The following is a 22,097-nucleotide window of genomic DNA, read 5'->3' as shown; positions in this document are numbered from 1 at the left end:
GTTGGTTATATGTACGTATGTGATATTATGTGCTTAGGGAAGATAGCAGACTATGAATTTTTATCGGTTTTATACTCTGCTTTCCGATTCGAAACGATCGAGTTCAAACACCGAGCAACAGTTATTCGAAGAAGGGGATGTTAACTAGGTCGATAACGATCGGATGATTGTGTAATGTGGAAAATTTGCATTTATCGGTGAACTTCGATGTAAAAATTGTGACGGTGCAATCTTCCGATTGGATTCGTTTGCGTGTAGCAACGTACAAAATTCATCCCTATCAGTTATCATTCGAGTGGAGGTAAGGTCACTCTCGAACACATCACATAAAAAGTTAGAAAATAATATAACAAGGTAGAAGAGTCAGAACGGCACGGCGAGGGGGGGGGGGGGGGGGAGGCGACAAACCGAAGAAGTAACCGTGCACCAAAGAACACACATTTACACTTTTTCCATCATAATCACTGTCGGGCAGACAGAGAAAGCGAAAACTTTTTGGAGAAAAGAATTACAGCAATCAAGGTTATTTTGTGCGGTTTTTGCGGTGTGTTAGTTGGCGAAGAAAGAGTGGTCGGAGGAACTTGCAAGTCAAGGCAAAACCGCAAACCTTCACATTTTGAAGTGAAACGATTATGGCTTTTTTGTGTGGGGTAGGGAATAGAGAGGGAGGAAAAATGCCAGTAGAAACTCACAACCCGAGGTATCGTCAAATCTCTGGTTCAGCAGCTCCTGCGATTGCTGCATGTGGCGGGCGAACAGTAGGCAATGGGAGTGAGAAGGTTCACGACCCGGCGCGGTGCGGCGGCTACGCCACAGCCAAGCCACTGAAAGCAGAGCGAAAAGTGTTTTCATTTGCTATTTCTCGCTGGTGATAATGCCACATGCTTGTATAACTTCTTTTTTTGAATAGGACGATTTCGTGGTATTCTTCGGGAAAGCAGCCAAGATATGAAATGACAAAAGAATCTTTGAACGCTCCGAAGAAATGATGGTGTTCGTTATCGGAGTGCTTGTGTTGTGGAGGTTTACCGTTCGTGTTGCGAGTATTGGCAGTCAAGGTCATAGCAGGCTTTAATACATGTGGTTGAAGCTATCTGAAGCGCGTGTGGCAATAGAGTCAGTTTCTGCTTTGTTTAAAATAATGAGATTTTTTCCGGTGGAAATTTGTTTTAAATTTGGAACAAAAAATAACCTATTCTCCCTAAAACCCGAAGTTTCCGGAAATAAGACAATGCTCAGTTTGGGGTTTTAATCTTGAAATAAAAAAACTTATGAAGTTCCCAGTAATGGAACAAAGTGGCATTGAAAAAGGTTTTCTATTCCTGGAATGAGTTAATTTACAATTTCAATTGCTTGTTGATGATCGTTTATTTGACATAGCATAATGCATCATCTCAACCGAGTCGTCATCGCTTAATTCTCATTTGTACTCAGCAGTAAATGGTGTCCACTACAATATTGATAACTGCCCCACGGTATGTTTGGTAGAACAATTTTATTCAAAAAAAATCGGCATCGCTAAAACTTCAGCATGTGATAGAATGGGCTTTTCCCTTTCATTTAAAAGCAAAATTAAAACATTCTGTCGGGGGCTCCAGAACAACTTTTTATTTTAAAGTATTTTTGTTTGAAAACTTAGGATTTTTAATGAAACTGGTTCACATTTTTGCCCATAGGTAGCACTTTAGACATTCAAATTTTACCAAAAGTGAGAATCTGATGAAAAATTTCATTGTGTACAACTTTGTAGAAAACTACATCGCGATCTAAAATCGCCAGAGAAAGCTATTCAATTTTTATAAAAGTTTCTAGATTCGAACGGGGCCTATTGGTTAAGAAGCTTTATTCCAAAAACATTTCCATTTGTAAAAAAAATGGTTTGCCTTATCTTAACAGTGTGCTCAGAAGAACATGAATGCTAGCAAAGTCCCACCTTTAAGTGGAAAAAACATAATTCCAGACTCCACCGTTTTATACGCACCAATGATATTTTAAGATCAACGAGATATAGAGTAGAGTAGATAAAATTTGAACGAAATTAGTACTCTTTTGAAAGATGCTGGGTAATACAGCAAAATGAAAGTTTTTTTCTGTCACAGATATATTTGTTTCTTCTTTTTTATTTCTTCACTCATTCTGGAGTATGCTTGATGTAATCTTGAATCAACCTTTTTGCTCGTTAGCATCTTGTGGGATATATTTGGCCTAAATTTTAACTTTATATTTGATTAAACTCGATTAAATATTCAGTCATTTGATTGGATTTCGATTGAGAATCCTGATTGACAGTTTCATGAAGGATAGAAAAATAATTCGATGAGATTTATGTTCAAGCAAATGAGAAATAAAGGTTTTATCTATTCTACGAAGATAGCGATCTCAATATAAAAGTAGAAAGCATCACCTTTAACCGAAAGACGTGTTGCTTTTAATGTCTCCAGATTCTGAACTGAACTGGCAACTCTGTCTTTTTGATATGTGGTTTTTGCTCTTATCCCATTTTATGAGGGAAATCTTCAATAAACAGACTTACTCTGAGAGTTTACTGAATGTATGGTCCAGCCTGATATCTTCTTGTTCGTTTTCTGTTGTTATCCATGCTCAACGACTAACGACTCCGGAATTTCTTTTTAAAGGAAATTATGAAACTTTTTTCTAAGATTATGTGAAGTGTGTTCGATTCGGTAATAAAATTTGAGGACAAGCAAAACTCTGCATCTATAAATTCTGATGAAATGAATCTACTTAAAAAGATAACAAACATGGATCCAAAACTCAAAGAGCTTTTTTCTCTTTCAAGAAAGATGTTTTTTTAATGTTAATAAGGACAAACAGGATTCTCAACCCAAAGTTGCAATAAAATCCGTTGTTTATTACAATGACTCGAACTGTCTACTTTAGTTTAAATATAAAGCTTTGAATTTAAACCAATTGATTTTTACCAGGCAGGATAGGATCAGGAAGAAGGGTCATTCTAGTTTACATTAGCTATCTCCCAGAGCGAGAAAAGAAATAAAAAGGGCATGATAAAATACGTTATTACATTAATCAACATCTTGAAAAGGTATAAGATTATCGAATAAATTTGGTCAACACCTTTCCACACCTCCTTGTTCATAAAGTGTCAATGTCACCCAAGAACCGGAGGAATCTGGAAATATATTTTCTACTGCTGAGAATGGGACTTTGTTTAACATTGAAATTTATCTGAATTTACTGTTAATTTAAACCCAACATTTTTTAATAAGTCCTTGTTGATCGACTTCTTAATCCATAGACATAAAAACTGATAAAATTTCAATAACTTTTTCGGGTGATTTTACATAGATTTACTTTCTACGAAGTTGTAGACAATGATACTGTTCATCAGATTCTCATTTTTATTATTTTTTGAATGTCTATAGTACCAATTAGTAGCAAAAATGCGCATTAGTTTCATTAAAAATCTTAAGTTTTCAATCAAAAAACTTTAAAATAAGTTTTTTTAGACCCCCCGACAGAATATTTTAATTTTACTTTCAAATGAAAGGGAAAAGTCCATTCTTTCATATCCCGAAGTTTTACAGATGCCGAATTTTTTTGAATAAAGTTGTTCGACAAAGACACCGTGGCCCATTACCATTCCCTGAAAAAAAAAAAACATAATTGCCAAGAATCGATACACTAGATTTTTACTCGCAGATCGTAGGAGGCGACTGAGGGCAGGACGGTGTATCTCCGTACAGAGGAATGAAAGGCTGCAGAAACTAAAATATGCCAATCGCAAACGAAGTATCATGGGTTTGACACTTTCTGTGCCAAGCAAACTGTGCCAGAGATTTATTTCATCGCACTTCAAATGAAAGTCATGTCCTTAATACCACTTTCAGGGTTCGCTATGAACGATTATAAGCCAACGTGTTTCATATCTTCTAGTTGCTGTCAGGGTCGTAAAATGTCTTTTTGATTTAACAGCAAACACTAGTCACGACAGAAGAATTGTGGTTATATGTCTTCCATTCTATAAGTTGCTCTGGTCACTCAGAAGTACACCTAGACAGGGCACTCTCGAGTGACATGCAGTTTGTATTGGAAATGTTGTGATAAGAGCACACATTGGAATCCGTGAGAATCTGATTGTAAACTTATCGCGTGTTTTCTCAATTTCATAGAAACATAAATGGGACAGATCACATTCAAAGGCAATAAAGCAGGTCACTTCCTTTAAACTGTTGCAAACATCATGGAGTAAGCTGGATCGATTATCATCGAGCAGACAACGCAATGCCGTACTCTGAAAATTGATGTCTCCTCGGTACCGAGAAGAGTCCCGCAATAACACAAATTTGTGTATCCAGCCTAGACACAACCAGTGCTGCAATAAGTTGAATCTCTGGTTGAAATGTTGAGCCACTTAAGATTTTTGGTATTCCTGGAAGCGTTATAAACTCCTTGTTTGATCTCATCTCAAATTTGTAAGACCAGAGGCTGTTTGTTTCGTACTCTCAAACTGTTTTAATTCGCGGCCTCTCATGACAAAAAATTTAACCTTTACCATGAATCTCATCTGCCTAAAGTTTTTAGGAGCAGTAACAAATGTACTCACAAGAGCGGTACAACGGAAACGGAACAGACTGACCAACCTTGTCGAACAAGATGTTATTAGGCAAAACAGTCCCACCAAAGATCAGCGATTACTATTTAAAATCTTTGCTCATTGGAGCAAGCGGTTTTTTAAACAACCATCTCGAATCGATGAATACAGCGTCGATTTCAACTTTGTGAGCGGGCATGTAGACTACCGTTCGTCGCCAGTAACATCATTTGTGCTTGCTTTAGACAGAATAGAACAATTCTGAACTTATCTAGGTGAACTTCCGATATATCTATCACGGCTGAATATTTCTGTCTCGGTTGTTTCGAAATCTTTAAAATATATAGCGGTTGTTCTTTGATCCGAATGAAAATCAGATAGACCGAGTATGTGATTTTAAACGCGAAGTCTTTGATGAGGCATCCATTTTACTATCAGCTGAGTCTTTTTCTATGCACGGGCCTATAGTCCAGCGCGAAGTGAAAATCTAGATCAGGAAGAGTTTAGTTAGTTTTGCCCGAAATAGACTAAGAAATCGGTGTATCCCTGCTCCGCGCTTATTGTGTGAGGAAATGAACCTGAGGGTCTGCAAAGAACGTCATTATCAGCTGTTTTAATCAGTAACGGCCTTTTCAAGTCCACAAACTTTTTACTTTCTTACTTACTTTTACTGATCCTTCTAATTCATGAATAATCCTTGTCCTATCCTAAGTGAAAGTACTGCTCATCCAGTTTGTGTCATTCAACTGTTATACAACTTTTGTTACCTTCACTTGTCTATGTGAAAATGTTTCATGTTTAAACCTGAATCCTTTCCTCAGGGACATTGTCATCTACATTATTTTCCAATTAGATTGTCTTACAGAATCTAACTTGACGGCCTCGCTGATAAACAAATTTGATCTACTCCAGAAGACCACGCTACACGGCCTTGAATACAGAAGCATAGTAGGCGCATATTTCCTCTGTTTTCCGAGTTCTAGTGATATTTTATGATGCCAACTGCTTTAATTTCATTTTGTGGGAATTGAAAAGGATCATCGAAAATGACTGAGTGTCAATAAGAACGAAATAAAAGTTTCGGGTTCGGCTACTCATTTTCATAGAATCGCAAGAAGAACGGTCTTGAATTGAATTGAGTTGGTTTGCATTTTTTTTGTGACGAAAGAGGCAGTCAATAGACGAAGGTAAATCAATTTAATTTCATCGTTCAATGAATAGAAATGAGAATTTCAGGCTCGAATTTCACGTAAAGCTGGTTAAATGGTTCAATAATTAGAACACCACTTCCACTCGAATCTATAAATATGGGTGCGGACAATCATTTTTGCATCACTCGATTCAGACATATGGAAGAGTGGGTCATCCATCCGATTTTAGGATACGATTTGCTGCATAAATACTCAGAAAATGATAGTGGCACTAACCTGTTCAGTAATTGGTTTGTTTTATGAATAAAAATATTTAATCATTATTCGGTTTCTTCAAGAAAACTGTGTTGTATTATTGATTGCAGGATGAGCTACGTTTGACTACGCGTTTAAAAATAGCTTAAAGTTGTTCCACCAAACAGAAAAAGTTGTACGAATAACGAAAATATAAGACGCTTTTGAAAATACACTCAGGATTTTTTTTGCGCGCGGGATACAGGCCGTATAAACGAAAACCGCGTAAATGAAAACCGCGTAAATTTTCGAAATCCGCGTAAATGAAGACTTCGTAAATTTAAGAATCCGCATTAATAGGAACCTCGTTAATGGATACCGCGTAAATTCAAAAATACGCGTAAATGAAAACCACGTAAATTTCAAAATCCGCACAAAAAACCGCTTTAAAAAACCTGAGTGTATTGTTTTATTCAAATCGGAATTAAAGGACCTAATTCTGAAGCATTTGTACTGTGAATGGAAAATATGAAACAGATGCTCTGATTTTTCCCTAGTTCTTGTTCACCTCTGTCTCTTGTTATTATTCCATAACGAACAACAAATAAGAACGATAGGTGATGCTTCGCTGCGTGTTTAATCATCGAAACGCAGCTTTATTCTTTAATGCAACGTGAGAAGATGTGTGCGAATGAGTCGGCTACCACATACTGGCGAGATAAAATCAAAATATTAACCCCAACTTACTACCTTAAAGATGCAACCAGTCACAACATTTTAGTCGCTTTCCGGAATTGTCTACTGATGTCTTTATGCAAATTCGTCGCGTCATATTTTCACATGGTCATCACTTGATATTTATAGAGAGCAGTCCTGATGAACAACTAAAGCTAAAAAAGCAATCTAAAACAATCTGAATCTGTTCATTGAATTATAAATAATCAGCAGTATTCCCAATGACCGTCTGTCCGGAGTTCAAGTTGCTCAACTTTCGTGCATATTGCTAACTTCATATTGTCTACCAAGACATAACTTCTGATCTTTTCCTTTTCCTACTAACACAATGTCTTTCCCCTGATGCTCATGGAGATCCAGAGGTAGTCTCGGTCAAGGTTACCATATTCACAGATTTTTCTGTTATGTCACAGATTTTTTTCACAATTTTTGATCACAGATTCTTTTTTGCAGATGGCATATCTTTGGCATATTGATGAAAATTTCACAGATTTTCACAGATTTTTGGAAATATTGTGATTTTTTACGGATTTTTCGGAAATTTATCACAGATTTTCACAGATTTTTTTTTCCTGTTTAAGTTATCACAGATGGTAAAAAGATATTTTTGACCGAAACACAGATTTCAATGTGGCATCCCTGGTCTCGGTTTCTATCAACAGCTAGTGTCAAGCTAATATTCCTTTCCTTTCCCGGTAGAATAGCATTGGTCGTGGCCGGCGTCGTTATTGATTATTTTATGAAAATATTGCATTAGTGAAACATGCTCTGTGAGAACGATTTGCTCCTTCCAAGCATATTTTTTTTATTTCGTTGTTCATTTTCACTTGTTCGGTAGCTGTATTCAGTTACAGTGAAGATAATATAGCAAACGAAGAATCGGCAACGTCAAGATAGCACGCAGCGGGACGTCGGAAGGCCCTCCTCGGACCCGCAAGGAGTCCTTCAAAAGAATTGATCAGACATTCAGGTTGTTTTCGATTTCAATTCCGTTTATGAAAGCATAGTGTTAAGGGTGAAGACGATCGTGTAGTAGCACTCTGATGCGAGTCGACATAACAAGGGCCGTAAAAGGGATTTCTGAGAACGAGAAGCAAAAGAAAAACAGTGCTAAATTTAGATATTAATTGTTTGTAAGAAGAGGTAGATAGATGAGGAATATATATGGGAGTTGAGGTTTGCTATTACATCTTGGACCGGAGTGAAACCAGTAACTGAGTTCGAACGCCACAATATTCGCACACGCCCAAACAACATAGTCGGTGTCGTAACAACCATCACCACAAGCACAGAGACCGATCTTCGCAAGTCCAATCCGTCCAAGTCTACTTACGCTTCATGATGCCGATATAATAAATGTTTCCTTACATTAAACGTTATATTCTTACATAAGATAAAATAGATCTAGAAGATAAACATTTGAAGATCAATGTTTTTCGAATATTTAACAAATATTGAGAAAACGTTCGCAAGCATATTGAACCTATTAATCTATTTGGCAGTCTAGAGTGAAAAGCAAACTTATTGATTTGAATTTCAATCTTGATCAGGGTATCCATGACGTTAAATTTGTCTATTTCAACATCTGCGAGTAAGGATTATTCAAGAGCAACTTGTTATTGTTGTTCATTAAAAGCTCAACCTTGGAGACCACTCACCAAGGCCCAAAAGTAACTTGAAACAGTTATTCTCGTCTCGGATCTGCGCTTTACCACATCTGGTCCATAGTGAACCAGTAAACCATTTTCCACTGACGGATCAACATTCTCACGCTCAGTTTCGTACTTCGTACAGTGGGTTTAATATTAATTTGCTGTAATTTGACAGTGAAATTAATTGTGAATCCATTGGAAGAACTCTGCGACAAACAATGTAGCTAATGTAGGCTTACAGAAGTGACACATATGCAACTACATCATACAAGACATATAGTACTAATAACGTTCAACTTCTTATCCGAAGTAGAAAGCTTCATCGTGAAAAACAACATGCAACACGACATCAGCTGATGCACCACAGACAGCCAACCAAAAAAACAACAGTACAAAAAATATTTCACGATACATAAGGAAGTAATGAACAAAAATGAAATCAATTATACCAGAATCACACGAAACACACAAAGCACAAAACATCTAACTGCGAAAATCAAAGCTCATGGACGCAAACACAAGCGAGGAAGAAGGCAGACCCAGATGAGCTTCGTACAAGGCAATCGATTTACCAACTAAACTAGGATCACCCTTAATTCCATTGCGTAGTTTTGAATCCAAGATTCAAGTGACAAACCAAAAAGTTGTTCATTTAATTTTTTATCATTACTTTTCATTTTTTGTGCTAAGAGCAAAACACTTGCTACAATGTAAACATCTCCAAAGAGAAGCCTAAATAGATTGTAAGAAATATACGTTTGATTATAAAAATGCCTATTGATCATCACTGACTGATAAAATTTCAAAAAATGTCCAAGAGAACATTAGTTTACGATTTACTGAAATTCAACCCTGACTTTAATCGAACTGAAACAACACTCACAATCACTTCCAAATAAATTGCAGAACAATAGATTCCCATCACTTGCACCTTCACGTACATCGGATCCCCACCACTCCCCACTCATACCCGTTCTGATTCAACTCGACCACTTAACCGTATCGTACCAAAATCAATCTCATTTCGTTTTTATCAGTTATTAAAAACGGTTGCGCTCGTTGTTGGCTTCTTCCCTTCCCCGGTTCGGTATTTCGGTTATTTTTTTTTCTCATCCAAAGTGATCATCATCGCTTTCGTTATCTTTTCGAAGTACTTTTAACTTCTGTCTGAATATTGTGACGCGAAATTACGGCCTCGTTGACGCCATTTTACTCCGTTTGTGAATCGCGTTCCCTTTTTTCGCCGTTACCTAACGGAAAGTGTTCACGCGTCAACTATTTGCACGATTTTAGTGAGAAGAAAATTCTCCCTGTGTCTAGAATAATTTCAAGTGTTTTTTTTCTCGAAGCGATAAATTTCGTTAAGCGCGTTTTGCCCTTTTTTGCAAGTTTTACCGTAGTAGTGCCTATTGTGAACAAGTGTGAAAATGAAAATGTTAGCATACCAGGAAAACCGCCAGCGGTTCTTCAACCCCTTCCACTCGATGACCGATCCAGTCGACCTTGATGAACTGTGAGTAGTGTGCGCTTTTTTTCCTCCCCTAACATTCGCCATTTTGAGCGGGAATAGTTACCGAGTTGACGACTGGCACATTCTTCTGTGCCGGCTTAGGATATGGTGTGTGAAAAGTGTGATGGAATTATTGTGGTCGGTCGGTCGGTTGGTTGGCGTGTACAGCAGTTGGCCATGACGTGTAGTGTGGACAGTTCGAAGCGTAGCTCAGGCCAGCAACTATTCGTTGCTATTGCGGGTTAAAAGTTGTACCACTATAACGGAAATGTTTACATTTTTTTACGTATACTGTCGGATGCCAGTTTTAACCACTGGGGCTGCTTCCACCGGATAGTTTGCTTCTGTGGTTCATTTAGTGGCTCTAGACAGTTGAACTTTTTGGAAACGGGTAAAATAGTTCATTTTGGGAGGGGAACTGTGAAACATGGATTTTTCGGGAAAAAACAATTTTTTAATTTTTATTAAGCGGGTCACGATAAAAATCTACTACCTCTTAGATAGTCAACACTTTTCAATGAGGTTTCGCTTCCCGACACGGCTTCATAGTCCATGGTTATCAAATACTTTACAGATCAAAAGTCACTGCTAACTTTGATTTAGTATTAGAGAATTCTTTGAAATAACAAAAATGGCCATAGGGATGTTCATAATCTAAGCCTGTCATACCTTTCGACTTTCATTCACATTCCCACCAACGAAATTTTTCGACGTTGCCCTCCCAATCTTACCAATAATGCCCCACTTGCGGAGTCCCGTCTTCTTTTCCGAATCAACTAACGAAAATCCTATTTTGCTCAGTTTCAGCTCCATAACTAAGTTGTTTTCATTTTTTTTTTCGTCCATCGTATTCGCAAATTCCTTCACAAAGTCGCCCTTCCATCGCATCCATTATCGTGACCGCTCTGTTGCACATTTCAGGACTTTTTCATGCAATTTTCCGTAGTTCCCCCCGAAAAATGTTGCAGCATAAAAAAACACACACACACAGCGAGAAAAGCAACTCTCGCACAGAAACAGAAATGAGACCTTTCATCCGGCATTTTAATCTCATCCCTTTGCTTTTGGCTGTTGCGCGCCGGAGGAAAAACTTGAACCTTCCAGGCCAGTCCGTCCACCAGGCCCGGTCTCTTTTCAGACCAGATGCACTCTAGTGAAAAGCTATTTTCTGTGTCAGAGAGTTTACACAAAGTTTTAGTTTCGTTTTTTTTCTCCTGTCTTTTGCTTCTCTGACTGAGCTATCCTATCTTAACCAGTTTTGCCGACCGTCGTGGCAGCCACCGGCCGCCGGGGTGTTGGTTCTCCTCCTGCGGCGATAGGCGGTGGTGGCGTCGGCGGCTAACCAACTTCTTGACAGCTTTCAAGTGGGAAAATAAGAGAGGGACCCTCGACAAGCGCTTTTGCTACTACCTCCTGCACACACTTTACCGTGCGAAGTGAATTAGTTCGGGGCCACTGCAGAAGAGGGCAACGTCTCCAGTTTGTGGTTTTGGTAGCAGATTGCTTAGCATTGAAGAAAGAAGCACCCTCTGCCTGCTGGGGTTTAAGCGCGTTTCACACGAGGTGATTGATGCGCCGATTCAGTTTTAGAATTCGAGATATTTTAACAAAGTACTAGTGAACATTATTGTAACAACGAGACACTCGATAGCGTATTTCAGTGATTCTCAATCTTTTTGCTGTAGCTTGGCCCAACAAATTAAAGCATTTTTTTTAGATTTCTGGTCGTTTTTATTATTTTTGACGTTATGCTAGTAATACATCTAAGAGTTAGTCAGTGTGTCTTCCAGTCTAAATAATTTCAGAGCCAGAGATTTCGCTTAATAAGTGGAAGGTCATCGATTCGATGCCAAAGCAATTACATATACACATTTTCAATATCTTATCTTTCACTTGTACTCTGAACAACCGATTTTTATTTTTTCTAACTATCAGAATTAAACAAACTTTCCATATAGCACCAGAAATCTCATGAGAATGCCACTCTAAAGATCTATTGATAATTCAAATTGGAGCAAAGCAGAGATATTGAATATTACATACGGAAGAATTTTGAATATTGATCGGTTCACAGTGCGTGTGCGTCAAAAACATGCGACCAATTATTAACACCAAAACAATTAAGCAAAAGACTATGGTATCTTCGGAGGTTTATACGGATAAATCAAGTTATTTCTAATGTTACAGTATGTAAGCTAATTAATACCTTCAAACATGAGATTTACAATTTTAATAAAAGTATAATAAAGTTTCAACTTTAGGCTTTTGTTTTTGAACAACTTTACTAAAAGGGTGAAACTTCTATCTGAAGTAGTTTAAAAGTTATAGATTATGATGGTGGATGACTCTTTAACGTTCGTATTTCCTCAATATGTATGTGCTTTTATATCATCAATTCGAGTTTTGTACATTCTTGAAAGGTGTTTGAATCACCAAAATACCCAAATTTTCCCAGAATAACTACTGAGAACGTCTACTACACCTAAACACCAGAAAATATAAACCGAGTTTTTAAAGTCATGAAAAAATTTGACAGGCCGGGGAAATTGTGATTCCATTCAGAAATTTTTCAACAATTGCTTGAATACAATTTCAACGAAGGGTCTTTTTCATTTGCCAATCTATATTCGAGCTCCAACTAGAAGGCACCCTGCTGGTTTTCGTTTATTATCTTTTAATATTGTTTTCTTTCAAAACTAGTCGGTTGCAAAATATTTAGAATTAGCTGAATCAAGTTATTGATGTGTGATGCACAAACAACAGTTCCAGACACAGGAACGTCATGGAAACTTCATCTAATCTCTGTTTTCGACGAGTCTTTAGCTAGTATTTATTGATATCACTATTCTATTTACAGTTTCCTTTATGATTAATGGTCTTATGGAAATGCTTTGATTTGAGACTAGATCTTTCTTAAATACATTGACTAAGGTTCCAGTTTTGACAAATTGAAAACCTTTTTCAAATTTTCCTTAGTATCTTGTTCAAAAAGAGAAATTTTTAAAATTTTCGATTTCAAATCTCGCAAATATATAAATAATTCTATGCATGTCAACATGGCAAGGCTTTTCAGCGTTTTTAGTTTGTTTTGTATATACTAAATAAACACACCATTTCGTGACATTACCACTATTTGACCTTCAATCCATAAATATGTTATATCATTTTCAAATGAACGCCTGCATCAAAACTGATTACAGATTCGGAAAGTAGAAAAAATTCACAAAGTGTTCAATCAGCATAAACTGAATATACTGGGAGAGGATTGTTTTATGAACGATAAGGTAACGTGACGTTACAACGCGTCACAACTTCCAATGTATTTGAAGCCGCTGGTGCCCTAAGACGATATCGCTAGATTTTCAGAGCAGTGCACCAGCGCGACTGCCGGAAGGTTAAGCGAGTGAATTTATATGACGAAGCGGGCTTATTTGAAGCACCAAACAATCGACAGGGCTTTGTACAGTGAAATATTGTAATGAAGGTTCGTAAAATTGTTGTAATGTCACGAAAGCATGTGTCGATGGTATATAACACCTTAAGTATTTGAGGGAATAAATTCGGAATTTGTAAATATCAGTAAATAAGGTATAATCCCCTGTTTAAATATAGTATAATCCCCTGTTTACGAAACAAGTTGAAAACGTTTCAATAAACACTACGAAGTAAAATTTGACACTATATATGAAAAATCATTTAAGCGTCTGATAAAAGCAAAGTGTATTCTATTGTAACTTTAGTTACGCACATCCAATAAAATAAGTTGGAGATTTTTTGGAGAGGTATTTTCAAATACAAAGAAAATTCTGAACGTCAATTTGAATAAAATTGATTATTTTTTGAGAATTTTAAAAATTACGCATTTTTCGTGACTCATGACTCGTGATCAATCAAAACTTCTATTATTTCAAAAATATTATTGATCAACTATTGATGAAAATCTTTCTAGTTTAACATTCTACACTCAATATCAAACAATTTTCTTTAATCAGATAAAAATTTCATTAATAGTTTCTTGAAATAAAACTTTTTCTAGAAATCAATAATACAAGAACCATTTTTCCGTGAAGGTCAACTTACTTTATACATATTTTTGAACTATTTTTGCGAAATGTAAAAAGTTGGATTACATAACTTTCCAATGGTATAAACACTACCGAATCGTGAAAAAATTATCGTCATACCAAAATAAAACAATACAAAAACTTCCTTCTGGTTTACAAACCCTCGGAATGGCCAAACGTTCCAAAATACGACTTTCCGTAGATTGGACCATTCCCAGTTTTTTTTGCTAATACGAGAGATCCCAGCAGAGGTCTGCGATTTTCTAAGGTGAAAAAATATGTGGTCCCATCTTCCTTCGAAAGGGAAGTAAAGCCGTTGGTCCCGGTCCATGAGTTGATGGATAGATATCTAGTCCAGATAGTGGAATCACCTCTCTGGCGTCGATTACCACGCGTTGCACATTGAAAGATGTTTCGCTACTACCAAGCATAATTATATAGATTTCCTGTGCAACTTCAGCTAGTCCAGATCAATAACCAAGTAGCAGCCAGGGGTAATCGCACAAGCTGAAGCTCAATACACACATTGTAAACAATATACATTGAGCTAATTTTACCCAAAATTCCAATAGAAAATGTCTAATGGAAAATAAGTTATCGCGATTTGAAAGTGATGTTATTTGATTTCGTACACCCTTTAGGGGCCATACACTAATTACGTAAGGGCATATGGGGGGAGGGGGAGTTTCAAAATATCTTACAAATTCTTATCTGAGGGGGAGGGAGGGTTTGTTCTTTCTTACATAATATCATAAAAAAGTATGAAAATGAAATCAATAAGAAAAATATTCTTTACACAAGAATTATTTATTATTTGTGCCATGAACATTTTCTATATCAAACAAAATTAGCACATATTGTACATCATGGACCTGGAATTGAAGTGTTTTGCAACAGCAGGGTATGATTGTTAAATTAATTATGTAATTTTGTTTATCGTTGCCATCGTGAGGAGCGTCTTAATTGTCGATGATGTTAGAGCAGTTACATCAATTTCTTGACGCTTGGTGGCACATTGTTCTGTTCGGGAACTGGGGTCACAGTATGCCTTACAAGTTAAGAAGTGCTGACACTCTTCGTGTTGATGGTCCAATATTCTTCTATTCATTCTTTTTGTTCAAACCGCAAGGTATTCGGAAAATGTTCTGTCATGCGATTGTGACAGATCTTGTGGGCAGAATATTTCCAGAGTGTGAACTGTATTTTACTTCAAGAAAATTCGAAGATGTCGGAGCTATGCGTACGATAATCGTCACAGTTGGAGCTCAGAATAAATTCATGCCAGAACAGGTTATAAATTCTTTTGAGCTCTGCATCACAAGAAAAAAGATTCAAAGGAAGTGGAATATAACGAAGCAGATTACATGGACCAGATTGGCTTTTCTAAATATCACCCAATAGTTGTTCTATTAGGATGCAAATAAAATTACTACAGATGAATGCAGTTAAATTTTGTCATGAATTTTCTTGAAATAATTCTATAAGTATCGTTTTCGCTATTTTATTTAATGAATTAATTTTAATGATAAGATCTTATGTAGGGGGGAGGGGGAGTTCGTCAAAATCTTGCGAATTCTTATCTGGGAGGAGGGGGAGGTTGGAATGTTCTAAAAATGCTTTACGTAATAAGTGTACGGTCCCTTAATTACAGCATACCGTGTTTTAGTAGTTTTAGTTATTTTCTATAATGAGACATGTCGTTCTATCAATTGGAAGTTATCGTTCCAGAGAATAGAGAAATATCTTTGCGCTAAGTTTATATATGTTTAGAGGCGCGAAAAATTGGAAAAGTTTGAATTTGTAAAGGTATGTAGTCATATTTTTATGAAATACTTGCTATACGTCCAACGTAGTATAATGCCCAATTTTCAAAATCCACTTGAGAACATGAAAAATATTAATAATTGTCGATGTTATAGCAATTTCCGCAAAACGCGTTTTATTCAAAGAGGTTTGTCGTGACTACGATTCCAACAGCTCGACTGAAAGTATAAAACTAAACAAAATTCATTAGGATAGATACCTTTGGTTTCCTTGAACAATTCGTTAAAAAATGTTTTTCTTTTTTTTTTGGAAATGGGGACGATTTTAAAAAAAACACTATTTTCACCTGAAAAATTCAAAAATTCAAAAAATTCGATACAAAAATTTTGACGGAAACATGGAATCGTTCAAGGACACCGCAGTTAAATTACGAAGAATTTAAAAAAAGTTTTGAAATCGGTTGAAAACTTTTTCGGCAATCGTAGTCACCGCAAAGACGCTTTTGGAAAAAAAAATGATTTCGAGATAATCGCGTTCAAAGTTTCAAGTATAAGCCACGCCTCCGTAAGGGAGCAAAATGAAAAACGCTTTAACTTTGCGTCTACTGCTCCGATCTTTATTAAAATTGGGGATTCTTAAAAACCTAACCTTTAAGATAGAAGAACAATTTTTTTTTTGGTTTTTTGGCCGACCTCAACATTTGTAACCCCTTAACCCATTCATGCCCATGTTGTTTGTGGACAACAATGTTTTTAAACAGCTATAACTTTTGATTGAGCCAAGTTTTGCTCACAAAACAAGTAAGGCGAATAAATGCGACTATTGCCTTTCATTTGAGTATTAACAATTACAAGGATCAGCTCTAGAACTGAAGTTATTGCAATTAGTCTGATTGGATTACGATGGAGCAGTGCTGCCAGGGACAGTTTATACTGATGACGGAAAATAATTTTTTCAAATATTTTCGTTATATTGCAATATTATTGAAAACTGAGAAAACTTATCAATTTGGACTATATTTGGTTACATTTTCCACGCAAGTGGACTATTGTAAATATTCTAGAAGAATTGTATTGAGCATTGGAAGTTAAAAATTGAGAAGCTTCTAGCACTGCGAGGGAAGCACTTATCTTTACGAAAAAAGGATTTTCGTGTTTCTTGACACCACCGTTTTCAAGGAAAAATAATTTTGAATCCCTACCTGCACTGGAAAAAAGTTGGGCATGAAAGCGTTAAGGTCATCCGTAATTATAATTATACTGACAGAATTGGTACATTATAATCCTAGCTGAATAGTGTTATTGAGAATGAAGAATTTCCTCTACAGGAAACCAAAATAACGTATATTAACGAGAACAACATTTTCTCTTTCAATAAACAACAAACACTTTGCTCACAGACGGCTGAATTTTACAATTCTTGAAATCAACCACTGGAAGTGGGGAGAGCCGACTAAGATTCAATCAATTTCGTTCCACAGATTATTCATTAATTGTTAATTGCAGGAATAGAAATAACTGCACTTTTGAACCCATTTTAGAGGTGCACTGTTGGTTATGTTTAACCCTCAAAAAGGCAACGGGTCTCAGAGGCCCGGCTAGTTACAGTTTTCTAGTTTCCATTAAGTGGAAATTTGAAATACAAATGATCGAGCGTTTTCGGGCTTTCGATTCTCACACTGGTAAACAGACAGAATTTTACTATTTCTTTGTCACAATTTTAGCTTGCATTTTAGCAATATTGGAATTGATTCCACGATCCCCACCTAACTTGTATCAACAGATACGCGTATTTATATCACTACTAGTGACAACCATTAGTGTCAGTTTCAAACGATGAATATTCTGAGGCTATTGACATTTTACACTTTACTCTCCACATGTACAAATTGCTAACAGTTTCGTTCTTGCTCGTAGGTCACAGTTTGATAATATTCGTGGCTTATCATGGTTACGTTTGAGTAGAGATGGTGGGTGTTTTTGCGGCAACAAGCAGCTTCCGTAAGTTGAAAACACGTCGTTCAGGAAGGGAGTTCTGATTAAGCTGATGAGAATTAGTGGAGTCGAAAGTTGGTTTGGCTTAGCAAGCCAATGCAATACGCACTATGCTATAATTCTCCTTCACCTTCCGGAAGTCGCACTAGTGCACTGAGTGGAAGCATGCTTTGAGAATCTAGCGAAATCGTCTTAGCGCACCAGTGCCTGCTCGTTCAGTGGGCCATTTGCGCGACTTCCGGAGGGTTAAGGAGAATACTTTTAGTGCATATTGCATTAGCTTGCTAAGCCAAACAAAGTTTCGACTTCATTAATCCTCATCAGCCTAATCCGAACTCCTTTTCATGCGGAACATCATACAGTACTATAGGTTTATTCAGAAACACAAATAGTGTTTTCTTTTTTGTAGCTAGGGTCAATTCGGCGTAACGACATAAATATCGTTGCCAGAATTATTGAAAGGTTCGAACATAAAATAGGAAGGTTTGCCAGTTAAATCGAAATTCTAGCACAATTGGATCCAGATTTAATTGAATTTCTGCAATTTTTGCAGTCCTTAGGAATAACTCGAATTGACAGAAAAATGTTGGAATGTTGTAAAATTATCGAAACAAGTGAATTATTGCAAATCTGGTGAGAGTGTAACAAATATTCTGAAGTGACATTTCCGCATTTTATCTGAAAACAAAACTGAATGTGGGTCGAGATTGAAGTAAAAATAATGATACTCATACCACAAAGCCACTCGAAACGTGTAGTTCATTTTTTACTACAGTTTTTGAAGCGGTTCGATCGATTCCTTTTTGTTCCACATTCGAAGCAGTTAGCATCCTGCAAGTATCACCAAGAAGGAAACAAGTAAACGGCCAGAAACCCGTAGTATCATGAACATAATTTATATCATTGAATAATTTAGTGGTAGAAAAGAATTTGAAAAAAATTGAAATTGGATTCTTTTCACGTTATTATTATATTGGGCGTTATTTAAAATAAAGGATATAGATTTTTTGCGGTGTGTACAATATTGCTGGATTGAATCGATCAAAATATATTTTGTTACTATAAAGTATACCTAGAGAAATAGGGTCTATAAGAAACGAACGAATCGATCCAACGATAACGGTGCTAAGTTTACATTCTGTTTCGACCCCAACCAATAAATGAATAAATGATAAAAACAATTTTGTCTCGTGTACAATTTCTGAGGAACAAATAAAACGTTTATTTTTGCCGTAGTGATCTATCGAGATGGATAAATATTAGCAGCAAAACGTGATGCTCCGATTAATGACGGTAGTCGGTGACTTGATGTCCGTTCGTATTAGACTAAGTATTCATGATATTAAGCAAAAATTGACGATGTCAATATAGCTTAAGTTTGAATAACTTCAACTTCACTATATCAGCACCATGCACCAATTATGTTCAACAAATTGGCCTAGAAAAAAATCATTTTGAATAACAACCTAAACCACGTAGGTGATGGGTGAATGACCTTATAGATTAAAAAGCCAATAAACAAGCAAAGAAACGAACACATGGTTGAGTTTGACAGCGATCAAATGGACGATAGGAAAATCGAAGTAAGCCAATATGATCTGGTACCGCTTACTTGCATTGTTGCCATCAGTCTTCCCAAATGAACATCGAACACCATGTTCGCTCTAGTTCTGTGCTTATCTTAAACCCGCATTTCGTGTGCAAACTCGAACACGCTAATACGTACAAAAACACGTACACATGTTCGCCTGCACAGCCGAACCCCAAGTACGTACGCGGTGTTCGTACACACAGGTTTTTGATACTAGTTTTCTCTTTCTCTCACTCATCATCACTAGCGTTATCTCGTTTTTGTTTTGTATGTATCTTTCTTGTGTACGCACCCGGTTTACGCACACGATGTTTAAACCTAAGTTTGCACATCGTTCACTTGGGTTCGATGTTCGAGGCAAACCTGTACACAAAAGTAAAGCATGTTTGATGTTGAACGCGTGTCCGAAATTTTGTACACATGTGCAAACCTGTCGATGTTCATGGGAAGACTGGTTGCAATTGAAACATTAATGTTGCAATTCGAAAAATTAGTATTCATTATAGAGAATACACGGAGATTCTACTTCCCAGGTGTCCTCAATGATATTTCCCTTGTGAGAATACGGTGGTGTTACAAATATAACGGATAAATTAATGCGTTTCAGTTCTCTAATCAGAGGGTACATAATCAAAGCGTCAACATGCATTTTACGATAACATCACCTGAACCACAAACAGTAGCCAAATTTGTGGCTAATGTTCAGGTCATAATGTCAACTCCCAAAGCTGCACCCAGTACCTCAACGTCATCGGCAAGCACAGTCGGCGAGAAAGCAATCGCAAAAGAGAACAGGTTTACACTCGTGACCCTGAAATACAAGAAGCACAGAGGAAAACCTGATTGCGACAGAATTACCGATGACGACATGGACGTGTACTACAACGTGAGAGACATGCATGGCGTCCAATATACAGTCAGAAAGAAAACAAAAGTTTCCCCGCAACGAAAAAAGTTATGCATATGCAATGTAAGGGATTTTGAGAGACAGCCACTAATATTCGTTAAGGTTAATATTTTGTTGGTAAATCAGTGTCAGATAGCTCATGTGACATCCCCAGGTACCATATCCTGAAAAATTTCGCTAACAAAACATAAGCGATAGTATGATCCATTATTACAAGCTATAGTTGCGCAAGTTGAAGCTTCTTTGATTTTTTTTTCAATGTAATCGGACCACATTAGCATTTGAGAAAAGACTTATTTTGTGCAGCCGAATTCTAATCGGAACAGACTCTATTACAGAAAGTTGAGTTTCTAATCAGATTCTGCTTAAATAGAAACCCACTAAAACAACTTTGCCGTGCGGCGACATAAAACCTGCTTTTGAAAAGAGACATTACGATCTTTGATAGATCAACATGAAACACTAAAATATTGATCAAGCATTCTCCCGTACGCTATAATCGAAAGTGTTGTAAACGATTACAAAAATCAAGCCACAAAAACGGTTCGTGTGAAATACACTTTAATCCTCCACTTTACCTCTATAAAGTCACTGATTCACCCAGACGACTTTGTTTTGTTTTTTATTCGAGGGGAAGAAAAAATATCAACATGTTTAAAAAGAGATTCCTCAATTTATGAACACTAATTCGAAGATGGTTGTTTTGATCGCTTGAAACCGAGCTGAGATTAAAGTTTTTGTTTGTATTGACCGGAACTTAACAATTGCACTTAAACGAAAAACATTTCTAGAGAAAATTTTCAATAGGACGTAAGTAACAGTGAAAGATTCCCTTTGAGGTCTTTCTCTTCTGTTCATTACTCGGCCATTTCAACATTTACTACTCTACTCTTTGCATAATATTGGAGTAAAAACCGTCGGCTTTCGATATGTACTGGAAAATTAGTACAAAGTGTTGTAATGACGTCGTAGTAAACGAAAGAGAAAGTAAACAAAGAGAGGCTCTCAATGTTACTTACGTCCTATTGAAAATTTTCTCTAGATTTTCCTACATCAACCAGGCCAATTGTAGCGCCTCATATTTAATATCCCCGGGGCCAAGAACTGTCTCCATTTTCCAGCGCTTGCTTTCTGCCCCGAGATTGCGTTTCAAATAGCTCTACACTTTGGGTTTGTTTGCGGTTGGTTATTTTTTTTCAGCGCTGATTTTTTCTTCGCATCCGCAGCAATGCTCTGCCGAATGGAACTACACGAAGATACGGCCAGCCATAAGAGCCAGTGCAGCAAGTCACGGAGAAGACTTTTACTTAAAATGTTATTAATTAGTTTTATTTCCGTGTCCTTCCTCCTGCGCACTTTTCCCGTTCCGAGAAACGGTTGCGGTGATTGCGAAAGGTGGTTGCTGTGATCCCGAGATTTGGTTCTGTATTGGAATGGATCTGAAGCAAAAAAAAAAGAAAACTGTTGCGACCGAAGAGCGAGAACGAAGTACATACTAATTAGCTTTCAGCTCATGATATTGTTGTGTGATTAAAGTGTGCTTAATGGAGGAAAAAACTGAAAACGAAAATCTTGTCCGTACCCGTGGTACGAAAAGTTGATGAAAACTAAATCAGTGCAACAGGGCGCAAATTGGAAAGCGGTGGCCAGCAGCGGCAAGGGTGGAAAATTAGAAACAAGAGAGAGAAAAAAAGCGATCCAATCAGGGAGGAAACGGCAGCGTGATGATGAAGACGTTTGTGGAATATTTGACTTTTTCCGCTGCTCAACTAGTTGGGATGTGCCCGGCGCTCAGACGGGGAAAGTTTTTTTCTCCCGCGTTTTCGTTTGGCTTTCTTGTTTGTTTGTTATCCTACTGCTACTACTATACTACTCCATCAAGCGACGATGAGAAAAGTTTATAATTAGCTGTATGAGGAAAT

At 37.0% G+C, this 22,097-nt stretch overlaps 1 protein-coding gene across 3 annotated transcripts in view; it reads left to right on the top strand.

Moving 5' to 3' along the window:
- The window catches only part of LOC131678416 (CUGBP Elav-like family member 2), a 1,026,317-nt gene that overhangs the window by 524,704 nt on the left and 479,516 nt on the right, over window positions 1-22,097 (top strand). The window contains exon 1 of one of the 3 annotated variants that reach the window (XM_058958566.1): window positions 9,386-9,858. The exons of the other annotated variants lie outside the window; for them this stretch is intronic. Coding sequence (XP_058814549.1) covers window positions 9,773-9,858 — 86 coding nt within the window. The 5' untranslated portion in view covers window positions 9,386-9,772. Of the gene's footprint in view, window positions 1-9,385; window positions 9,859-22,097 lie in introns of those variants that run through there. 3 annotated transcript variants of the gene reach the window in all.

The sequence above is a fragment of the Topomyia yanbarensis genome, chromosome 2, assembly GCF_030247195.1.
Source record: "Topomyia yanbarensis strain Yona2022 chromosome 2, ASM3024719v1, whole genome shotgun sequence".
Classification (NCBI taxonomy): domain Eukaryota; kingdom Metazoa; phylum Arthropoda; class Insecta; order Diptera; family Culicidae; genus Topomyia; species Topomyia yanbarensis.
The sequence above is the reverse complement of the archived record's forward strand: the minus strand, read 5'-3'. Positions and strand labels throughout refer to the sequence as shown.